The sequence below is a fragment of the Nicotiana tomentosiformis genome, chromosome 7 (genome assembly GCF_000390325.3).
Source record: "Nicotiana tomentosiformis chromosome 7, ASM39032v3, whole genome shotgun sequence".
Classification (NCBI taxonomy): Eukaryota; Viridiplantae; Streptophyta; class Magnoliopsida; order Solanales; family Solanaceae; genus Nicotiana; species Nicotiana tomentosiformis.
In genome coordinates this window covers 12236638-12247361 of record NC_090818.1, presented here as the reverse complement: position 1 = coordinate 12247361, position 10724 = coordinate 12236638, and the positions used below count along the sequence as shown (strand labels likewise).

At 36.3% G+C, this 10724-nt stretch overlaps 1 protein-coding gene across 4 annotated transcripts; it reads left to right on the top strand.

The window, feature by feature from the left end:
- The first annotated feature begins 697 nt into the window (after positions 1-697).
- Positions 698-5976, top strand: LOC104114782 (ribonuclease 3-like protein 3). 4 transcript variants are annotated; one of them, XM_009625305.4, is made up of 6 exons: positions 701-940; positions 1190-1290; positions 1882-2011; positions 2803-3175; positions 4414-4560; positions 5563-5976. In XM_009625305.4, exons 3-6 carry the CDS (start codon positions 1989-1991, stop codon positions 5842-5844), a joined length of 825 nt encoding a protein of 274 aa, XP_009623600.1. In that variant the 5' UTR covers positions 701-940; positions 1190-1290; positions 1882-1988; the 3' UTR covers positions 5845-5976. The 4 variants fall into 4 exon arrangements, with proteins under 4 accessions (XP_018632703.1, XP_009623600.1, XP_009623599.1 ...); XM_009625304.4 differs by lacking the exon at positions 1190-1290; XM_018777187.3 differs by lacking the exons at positions 1190-1290; positions 1882-2011; positions 5563-5976 and adding an exon at positions 4685-5276 and having other exon boundaries at positions 698-940; positions 2787-3175.
- Positions 5977-10724: the final 4748 nt, after the last annotated feature.

The following is a 10724-nucleotide window of genomic DNA, read 5'->3' as shown; positions in this document are numbered from 1 at the left end:
GCTTCATAGCTAATGGCTTAGCAATTTCATCATTTGAAAAGAGACGTTCAAAAGATACTTTGAATTACAAGAAGGCTACTTTAATCTATTAAAGAGTAAAAGAATGTCCTTAAGATCAACAATTGAGGGGTCATATAGAATCAGGAAACGCTAATTAGCCATTATTTGAAGGTGGATGAAAACCTCAATTTTTGAGGATATGCACTCACTTTCGTTGGAATTTAAATCAAGTACTTCCAACATTAGAAATCTTCATTTGCTTGTACAATATTTAAAGATAAATAATTACCGTGGTGTCTGGGTCAGCTATCACTTTGTGTTTTTTGACTCTGCTAAAATTTGAACCTGAGACCTCATCGTTCTCGTTCAGTTCATTGACCACTAGGCCACACTCTTGGCTACATTATATTTTATTCACAACCTTATTTTTAAAAAAAGTATATTTAATTTTTTGTTATATTTACTATACTTTCCTAGTTTAAGAGCTAAAATGTTGTTTTAATCATTATATCAACATTCTTTTAGTAAAATAAATATTTTTCACTCACCAACTAAACACTAAAATAATTAAGAAAATCACTTATTTTCCTAATAAGTATTTTCCAAAATCCGTAAAAAGTATTTTCAAAACAGACCCTAAAATAATACTTGAAGAAAGAGGGGAAAAAAAGGAATTTGTAAAAAAAAATAAAAAAAATTGTTTTTCTCTTTTCACATAAAATTTACAAAGAGAACTCAAAGGCTCAAGCTTAAACTTCTTCAACCAGATAGTTAAATTGCTACGATTCCAGTCTACGGCGTAGAAGTGGAAGGAAACGAAGAGAAGAAATGGCAAAAAGAACAAATCAATAGATGCTCTAATTGCAAATGGGATCTTGGCTACGTTCCTTTTTCACTCCAGCCGTGAATTGGGTCTTCGTTCAAAACATCCAGAAATACGGTTAGCAAGTCTAATCTGTGTTTCCTTTTTTTTTTTAATCGAATATGCATAGTGATTTTTGTCTGTCTTTTAAAATGTATATCTGAGCTTAAAGATTGAATCTTTCATAATAAGGCAGGTTTACTGTTCCTTGTTTGTTTGATGGGTGTCTAAGAATTTAGGGAGTTATATGTAAAGTAAATTGAAAAATTAGAATTTGGTTCAAAGTTCTTCGGATGAAAAGTAATATTTGAATGCAATTGTTTCCAGTGCTGAATTGTAACTTCGCAAGCTGAACCATTCAATATCTGGATTTCTTTTTGGATGATGCTAATGCCAGCTTACACGCACCTCGATTGACCACAAGCACGGTTGTAGCTATAATCCATATTTTGAATTGTCATGAACAATGACTTATATTCATATATTTAGTTTTTGAACTAGAAACGTTTCCAGCACTTAGACAATTTGAAGTAATATTTGATTAAGTGTGAAGGAGCTATGGAGATGTTCTGTTATTTGTGCTTTGGGCGTTACAGTTTGTAAATTACGTGGTATGATAGGTTTTTGAAGCTCCAACTTCTTCAAAGTAAAGTAGAGTAGAACGAGAAAAATGATATGTGTATTATGGCAATGATTTCAGTGCGCGACTTGGGTTATCTCATCATTCTCTATGCTGTAGGCTCCTCTCTTTGTCTTTAGGAAGAGAAGGATGTTACTATGAGTTGCTAGTTGCAACTATAGGTTTTCAAGCAGTTAGTTAAGTCATTCATTGGCTTTTGTTTAGCATAGCATAAGTTTCAAAAATTTCTACTTTTACTAGCTTATGCTACTGCTCTATTACTATTAGTTTTACCAATAAAATTTTTTTTAATATAAGATGAAAAACTTTAGGTAGTTACTAGTAGATTGGGCCGTCTCATAAGGCCCAAACTCTAAAATATGGTTTTGATTCTAATCAGGTGCAACTGCTGTACTAGTAGTATCAGAATGATTCTTCAAGACTTCAACCTGTTACATTCTTCAACAGACTAGTTAATTGCTGTGGAAAAAGTAGGAATGCAGATACATGAGAAGAAACAATAAACTATGGTATGAATTTCTCCTAAAATTTGATTTCTCATTTTGCTGTAATGCAACAAATATTGCATCAGCTAGGTTGGAATTGAGGTGTACGTGCTGTCGCTGTTGCAGCAAACTTTGAGGTGGTTTTGTAACATCGAGCTATATGAGTTGAGCTTAAATAAAGAAGTGAATATTCATGTAGCCGACCTCAACTTGTTTGGGATTGAAGTTTAGTTGTTGTTGTTTAAGTGGCTGTCGACTGTCTTTATCTTATCCTGCTGGTTTACTTTATGAAAGATGTTTCCACCTTTGTGGCAGAAAATAGGAGTTCCAGCAACTTTAAGCTTTTTTTATTTTCTTATTGACATTAGTACTTTAATAATCAACTCAATTTCTGCAGTTAGGTGGCCTTGTATTTAAAATTGACAAAAACTGATATAGTTATCTGTATGAGACAAAGAAAAGCTGCTGTTTACCAAATTCAAGATCCAAGTAACTTCTGGTGGTACTCTCTTATGAATACTCTCAAACTACAGCTCTTGGAGACACTGTCTCACCTCGTCAGAAAGTTTCTTTTCAGGTGCAAATAGGCTTGAAAAGATAGCGGTTTTTCTGGCAGTAGAATGTGGGAATAAAAAGATACCAAGCAACAATCATTCTGCTTAAGATTTATTTCTTCCAGTTGATTTTATATTTACGCTAGTGAAATTGTTCTACTGGACTTAATGCAATAGACATGATAGAACATTTAAAATTGGCTATAGTCATAGCTCTTGTTTGACTCAAGCTGCTATTCTGATAGGGGCTGTTTTGAATAGCTTCCTACTAGGCATCCTGGCAAACGAGGAGGCAACAAAAAAGTCATTGCAAGATGACAAATTACAAAATATTGAAGAAGTACAGAAAATCATAGGGTACCACTTTAATGATCAGAATTTACTGTGGCAAGCTTTTACACATCCGTCGTATGACAGGGACTGTATATCTTATGAGCGGCTCGAGTATGTGGGTGACTCGGTTCTTAACCTTATGATTACAAAACAACAGTTTTCCAAGTATCCAAATCTTCCACCTGGGTTGTTGTCACCTCTACGTGCAGCAAATGTTGACACGGAGAAGCTTGCACGTGTTGCTGTTAAGCATAGCTTCCACAAGTATTTACGGCATGGAAGGCCTATCCTTACACGACGGGTAAATGAGCTTACTAATTAAGGGCATTCACTTTGTCTTTATTTTTTTCTTGTATTACTTATTGGCCAATAAATAATACACACTACCCTCCCCAGATCCCATAATATGGGATAATACTGGGTATGTTGTTGTTGTTGTTGTATTTATTGGCCAATAACCAGCACAGTTCCTATATTTTAGCATTTGGTAGCTAATTAAGATAGCACGTCGGTGTCTAGCTGTTCCGTGTTTCTGTGCCAGTGGAAATTGAAGCATTTTTACGTACATATGAGTACATATGAAAGTAGCTCAGTTTTTCCATGTGTTTATAAGAAATCTTAAAAGTTTCCTTCTTCTTTTCCCTTCAAGATCTAATCCTGCTTATCATTTTTGTAGGTTTTGCAATAAATGTCTGAAGCATAACTATTTTGTTATAGAGCTGTTATGCTTTCTGCTTAATCCTTTTAAAATATCCAAAAAAGAGATTTTTGCCTTCTTCTTTTTACTTCAAGATCTTTATCATTGACGAAACCAACAAGTTGGTGCTAACCCAATCTGGAGCAATATGAAGGCTCGTGCCACTGTAAGCCATACCTATAGCACCCAAGTCACAATAATTCACTGCACGATCAGCGGAGTGCCTGTATTTGTGCTTCTGACTAAGCAAAGATGCATGCCAAGAGCTGCTTAATAAATTAAAATGTATCCATGACCGCCATACCCTAGTTTGCCTGGTTCCTTTGTCTAGTTGAATATTATAGGAATGGAGTGATGTAGTAAATCAATGTACTTATTCATTTGCTGATTGACTTCTCCTATATTACACATTAGATGGTTTTCATTTGAACTGCTACTCTACTCTTCATTTCCTCTTAGAGAAAAGAATTTCAATACCAATTTGTACTCTCCTCCGAGTTCCGCAATCAAAACCTTGGGCGGAAGAAAAGTCATAAAAGAAAGCAAAAACAACAGTTAGTGGAATAAGGAGGAAGATTTAACATAGTTGACCTTAAATTCTTTAATACTTCTTGAATTCTTTTTTCCACCTTGACTGTTTTTATTGAAAATATCTGTTAACCTTTGTGAAAGTCTCACTTTACTTCCTTTGTCTTTTCTCAATCTCGTATGAAATATGTTCATATTTTCATTGATATGTTGCTACTTCTTTACTGCTGTACCTTTTTCTTAGTGTTTTATTTTCAGGTTTTGTATGTGTCCCTGATCTTCTTCCACTTGACAAAAGTTATCTATATTCACAGATTCAATCATTTATAAATGCTCTTCCAGAGTATCCATTGCATTCCCATGGATTGATAAATGCTCCAAAGGTGCTTGCTGATGTTGTTGAATCAACTTTAGGAGCAGTATTTATTGATAGCAATTCTTCAATTGACATTACCTGGGAGGTGTGTTCTCTTTTTCCCCCTCAAATTCCTATTTTTAAGAGCAGTTCAATATTAGCCGTACATGTACCTCTTTATATGGAAGGTTTTGATCACGATTCATTTAATTGTCTTGTAATTCTTATAGGTTGCTAGGAGCTAAGGTTCCATCTTGAATCTCCAACCCCCCCCCCCCCCCAAAACAAGAAAGAAATAAAGCGAACCAGCAAAAGAAAAGGAAAGAGGAGTACCTTTTCCTTTAGCTAAATTTTACATGTTGTTGCATGGAAGTCTACTTAGAGCCAGAGGCGAACCCAGGATTTAATGCGACAGGGGGCACATTATTCTGCTCAACTAGTGGCCCCTAAAGGCTTTTAGTGTTCAGGGTACCAAAGTGATTTAAATTAACCATTTCAAGATTTACACATACGTATATAAAATTTTTGCCGAAGTTTACGGGGTCCGTAACCCCTCAATATTACACATAGGCCCGCTCTGCTTAGAGCCAATGCAAATGCTAGGTTTAGCTTTGGCTTTCATTTCTAGCCTGCTATCGTCTCAAGCATGGCTAGAAGGCAGGCACACTTTGTGAATTTATGGCATATAAATTTTGTAACTTCAGAAAAAAGGAGGAAATATGGCTCTTCCGTTGAAGACAGTCATCTGATGAATTAGTCATACCACCAAGTATGTATAAACGATATATTATGATACTTTCTTATGACTCTGAAAATTCATGAGGAATCTTGTATGAATCTCTGTGATTGGATGCTGAAGTAGTAACTACAGAAAAATATGGGAAAAAGAGAACCATTTGAGAATTTGATGAGCTTCGGCGCTCAATTTCTTTACTTTAAATTCTATCTCCACATTGAATAATGAGAAGACTGGCATGTGAAGGGTAACTTATTTAAGTTCTGTTCTGTGTTTTGTTCTTACTAGGGGCTCAAAATGCGTCACTTGGACAGTAATCTTCTCTTTCGTCGCCTCTAATGTATACTGCTTTTGATTTTGTATGACCTGTAGGTAGCGAAAACTCTATTAGAGCCCATAATTACACCGGAAATCCTTCAAACAAATCCGGTGAAGAAGCTCCACGAGACATGCCAGAAGCATAAACTTAAAGTTCGAGTAGTCGATATGTGGTCACATGATGGGAGTTTTGAAGTTTTTATTGACAATCAACTAAGGGGAAAAGGCGTTTGTCATGTAAAGAAAGAAATTGCATTGAACAGAGCAGCAAACAAGGCATATAATGAAGTTATTAGAATGCTTAGTGTTGACAATATGAAGATTGCTAATACTTAGCTAATAATCTGGGCTTAGAAATAGAACTATTTGTCTCTATTTTGTTCTTATTGCTCATCTACAACTTTGGGTTTCCAAAGTTGAAATACAGACTCACCAAATGAGTTTTTGGTAAGGACAATATTTTTGAAATGTCTCTTCGGTGAATCATCTTAACGTGAGTTAACTTCTATATACACTGACAGTACGTAGTTTTTCTACGCCATCACGTAAGAATGACTTATTATGAAAGGTAATTGTCTATATTATGCCTAATTTGGTAGCTGGCCTAAAAAGTAATATAAAGAACCTATTGTAACCAGTTAAAATACACTAATTGTGAAAATTATTTATATGTATTCCTGAGTCTCTGTTTAATAACTTCAGTCAGTATATATAATTTTCCCTTGTGCTTGAATCTTGACATTCATATATAAAATACAGTATAATACAAAATGTTGGCACGAGCCTATCCCATCTAGTATTCTATATATAGACTAAATCTTTTTAACTTGCGTATTGGATTGAACAAATTAGTTCAAATGCAACTTTTCCAACCAAAGGACCCTTGAATTCATGGTTTCATATATCTCATCCAGCTCTAAATGAAGGGCTCGACGCACACTTGTATGATCTGGAAAGGCTTATTTATCTTATAGTTTAGAGACTTTATCCGGCTTTGATTTTATTGCTTGTTGTTTTGTCTGTTTCAATAATACCGCTCATTTTCTTTGTAATTTTTACTTTTTTGTTGTAAGCTCAAAGTGTTTTTAGTGTCCTATAGGAAAGTCAAATACTACTTCCGTTTCAAATTAGATGAGATACTTTCCTTTTTAGTCTATTCCAAAATAAATGACACATTTCTAAATTTGAAAATAATTCAACTTTAAACTCTTCAATTTACCCATTTACCCTTAATGAGAAGCTTTTATAACCACATAAATGTCATGGCCCACAAAGCTTTTACCCCTTAAGTTTTTAAGACCACAAGTTTTAAAAGTCTTCTACTCTTTTTTAAACTTCGTGCCGAGTCAAACTATCTCGTCTAAATTGAAACGGATGGAGTAAGAATATCCATTTTAGTCAGCCGCCAAACAGACATTGTGTTGCTTGGTGGATAAGGTTTGAATAGTACAATAGTTGCACTCATTAGACCTGTCACCTAAAGTTCTGGAAATGAAAGAAACAAGAAGTAACCCAAGACAGAGAAGTTATTTTGGAATTGAAGTCAGTATTCTTTTTTTCTTTTAACTGACCAAGTCAGATCATTACCTAGTCAAGACAGATCCTATGAACCTATGTCTTTTGCTTTATTCGAAATCCACTACCTAATTAATTTATATTTGTGTTGTGTATGACTCATTTAAAGGAAAAATACGTCTTACCAAGAAGTTTTTAATTTTCAATGCCCGAACCCGAACCCTTTTATTAACGATAGATGAATTTTGATCCCTCCCGTCACATCGCATAATGTAGAGTATATTCGATCACTTTGCCATATAGTAGTCGATATTTTCGAATTTTATGACTATGAAAGAATTGGCTTCTTTCTTGGAGTATGCCATCCAAACGATTAATAAAGCTTCATAAGTAATTTAGGTACTTTATGAATTCCACTTCTTCCCAGTTCCAACCCAAATTTCAGTTTAAGAGCATCTATTATCGTGTTAGTTTATTTATCTGTTTTTAGTGAAATAAATAACTAGTGAAAGCTCCTATTAACACACACAAATTTTGCTAGGTCACGCACTAAAATGCCCTTATATATAAATGGTAGTGATTGGTGAAAGTACTCCCTCCTATTCATATTAATTGTCGTGATTACTAAATACATCTGATCCAAAATAGTTATCGTTTTGAAAAATCAAGGTATAATTAATTGCTTTTTTTTAGCCCTTAGTATCAAATGTTCTTAAAAGTAAACATTGATTAAGTACATAGCAAATAGAAAACCTAAAAGTTAAGAGTATTAAATTAGGATATATATATAGTAATCAAAAAGCCCTCTTATTAATAATTTTTTAAGAGCTGTGTAAAAGAAAAACACGATAATTAAAATGGTTCGGACAGAGAAATAATTTGAGAAGAGGCCTCAATTAAGAGGTCAGAAGACACTGTTTTTGCTTCGAGTGCAAGACATTGACTTTGAATTTTGGATTTTATACGCTCTGCCCAAAGTCATTTGATTTTTGGATATTAGCTTGAAAAGTGCCGACTCTCTGTCTTGCTATTTATCCTCAAATGGACCGGCACTCTAGTCCTTTGTCTAGTCAGGCAATTCTTTTGAAGAATTGACTTATACAGCTATTCACTCAATAAAATATGTTTAAATATATATAATCAATTAGGTGCGGAGTATATGTTGAGGTTCATCATTGTAATATCGAGTCATGGTGTGGAGTATATGTTGTCGAGCTCGAGACCGATCAAGATCGAGGTCGGCCAAGATCGAGCTCGAAGACCCAAAGATCGAGCCAAGAAATAAAAAAGCCGTTATAGCCGCAATTAGGGGAAGAATCTCGGCGAAAATCACGGCACAAATCAAGGAGAGATTAATTAATTAATCTATCATGAGATCCCCACTATGTATTTTTAATTATATCTAAAATAAGATTTCCCCATTATATTAAGGGTTGTTATCACTTGTAGAAAGGGCGGATCAGATTCATCAGATTCATTAAGATTTATTAAGATTTATAGATCATCAAGCAAATACTATCCTTTTTGGGTTTTGATATTGAGTCATATTGTTCTTCTTTCAATCACTCTCCATTCAATTTAAGGGTGATAAAACTTGAAGGCTTAGGCTAACTAATTCATTCGATTTGCGTTCATTTCTTTTACAACTAATTTCGATATTCATTTACTTATTTTTCCCAATTTGTACCAAGTTATACCACGTATCCTTAGAACTACGTATAAATTCAATTGCATATCTATTTTTCGGGTAAACAGTTTGGCGCCCACCGTGGGGCCAAGGATAATAGTGGTTATTTGATACAAATCTCTGTAAAACACACTATTTTACACTTACTCTTGGAAGTGTCTTTGATTTCAGGCTAAAAATGACGAACTCTCAATTAATGGCCCTACCTATCGACAATGAATCTGTCCATCAAGATGAGAATAACAACGTGACGCCCGGGGATGAAAGACCACCCGTTGACCCCGTTGGAACTAGGGTCGTGGGTCCAATTGACGTTAATTCACATGTGGCCATTGAAGCGAACCAACATTCCGGCCCCGAAAACAACATTCATAGTGGAACTCGATCTGCAGTTCGAAATACCCAAAATGTTGGAGAAGACGGGATCAACCTGCGTATGATTTTCAAAATGTTGCAAGCTCAACAGGTAGCGATAGCTCAGTTGCAGAGCCAAACTCAGGCAGCGAGCAGACCTGAGCCCGGTCCACCCCAAGAAGTCACCCACAGAATGGTGCCAGCTGTAGTAAGGTCAAATGAATAAGGATCGGGGACTAGCCTCGAAATTATAAAGATGCTCGAGGAACTGACAAAACGGATACAGTCAGGAGAAAAGAGGATTGAAGCAAACGACAAGAAAGTAGAAACTTATAACTCCAGGGTTGATCAGATCCCGGGGGCACCACCAATATTGAAGGGTTTGGATTCCAAAAAGTTCGTACAAAAACCTTCCCCCCCAAGCGAAGCTCCCAAACCGATCCCCAAGAACTTCCGCATGCCCGAGATTCCTAAATATAATGGAACGACCGACCCCAACGAACATGTCACCTCTTACACGTGTGCCATTAAAGGGAACGATCTAGAGGACGATGAAATCGAATCCGTATTATTAAAGAAATTTGGGGAAACCATGTCAAAGGGAGCAATGATATGGTATCATAATTTACCACCTAACTCTATCGATTCTTTTGCCATGTTTGCACATTCTTTTGTAAAAGCACACGCCAGAGCCATAAAGGTCGAGACCAGGAAGTCAGACCTTTTCAAGGTAAGGCAAAAAGATAACGAGATGCTAATAGAGTTTGTATCTCGTTTCCAAATGGAACGAATGGATCTACCACCGGTCACGGATGATTGGGCAATTCAAGCTTTCACCCAAGGACTAAACGAACGAAGCTCAATGGCTTCACAGTAGTTGAAGCAGAACTTGATTGAGTACCCGACTGTTACTGGGCGATGTACATAATCGATATCAATCGAAGATTAGAGTCGAAGGCGACCAGTTAGGGGTCCCTTCTGGGTCCGTTATCAAAAGGGACATCGACCGAGAACTGAGGTTGAACAGGGACCGATACCAGCCGTATAATAGAGATCGTAGGGGCAGCAGACCAGGGCACAACTCCGTACGAGGTGAAAGGAGAAGTGATCGAGGCCAAGGATCTCGAGGGCTGTTGAGCAAGAATGGTTTCGACATGCATACCGGGCCTAAGGAAGCACCGTGATTGTTAGAGTATAATTTTGACATTGATGCATCCGCCATTGTATCGGCTATCAGGCGCATCAATGATACTAAATAGCCTCGACCTCTATAGACCGACCCAGCCCAGAGAAATCCCAATCAAAATGTGCAAGTATCATGGCACCCATGGCCACAGAAAGGAAGATTGCAGGCAGTTGAGAGAAAAAGTATCCCGGTTGTTCAATGAAGGACACCTTCGAGAGTTTTTAAGTGATCGGGTCAAGAATCAGTTCAAAAATAGGGAGCTCAATAGACAAAACGAGCAAGAAGAGCTGCAACACATTATTTACATGATTATCGGAGGGATCGATGCTCCCCAAGGGCCAGTTTTTATATGCATTAAGATGTCGATTATAAGGGAGAAGTGATCTAGGGCTCAGGATTACATACCAAAAGGAACCTTATCCTTCAACGACGAAGACGTGGAAGGAATCATGCAACCCTATAACGATGCACTGG

Bases quoted from the DNA above. Each gene is read 5' to 3' on its own strand.
- LOC104114782 (XM_009625303.4), top strand. From the start codon at position 868: ATGGGATCTTGGCTACGTTCCTTTTTCACTCCAGCCGTGAATTGGGTC. The intron at 941-2,786 runs GTTAGCAAGTCT...CTATTCTGATAG, and splicing joins TCAAAACATCCAGAAATACG to GGGCTGTTTTGAATAGCTTC. The intron at 3,176-4,413 runs GTAAATGAGCTT...CTATATTCACAG, and splicing joins GGCCTATCCTTACACGACGG to ATTCAATCATTTATAAATGC.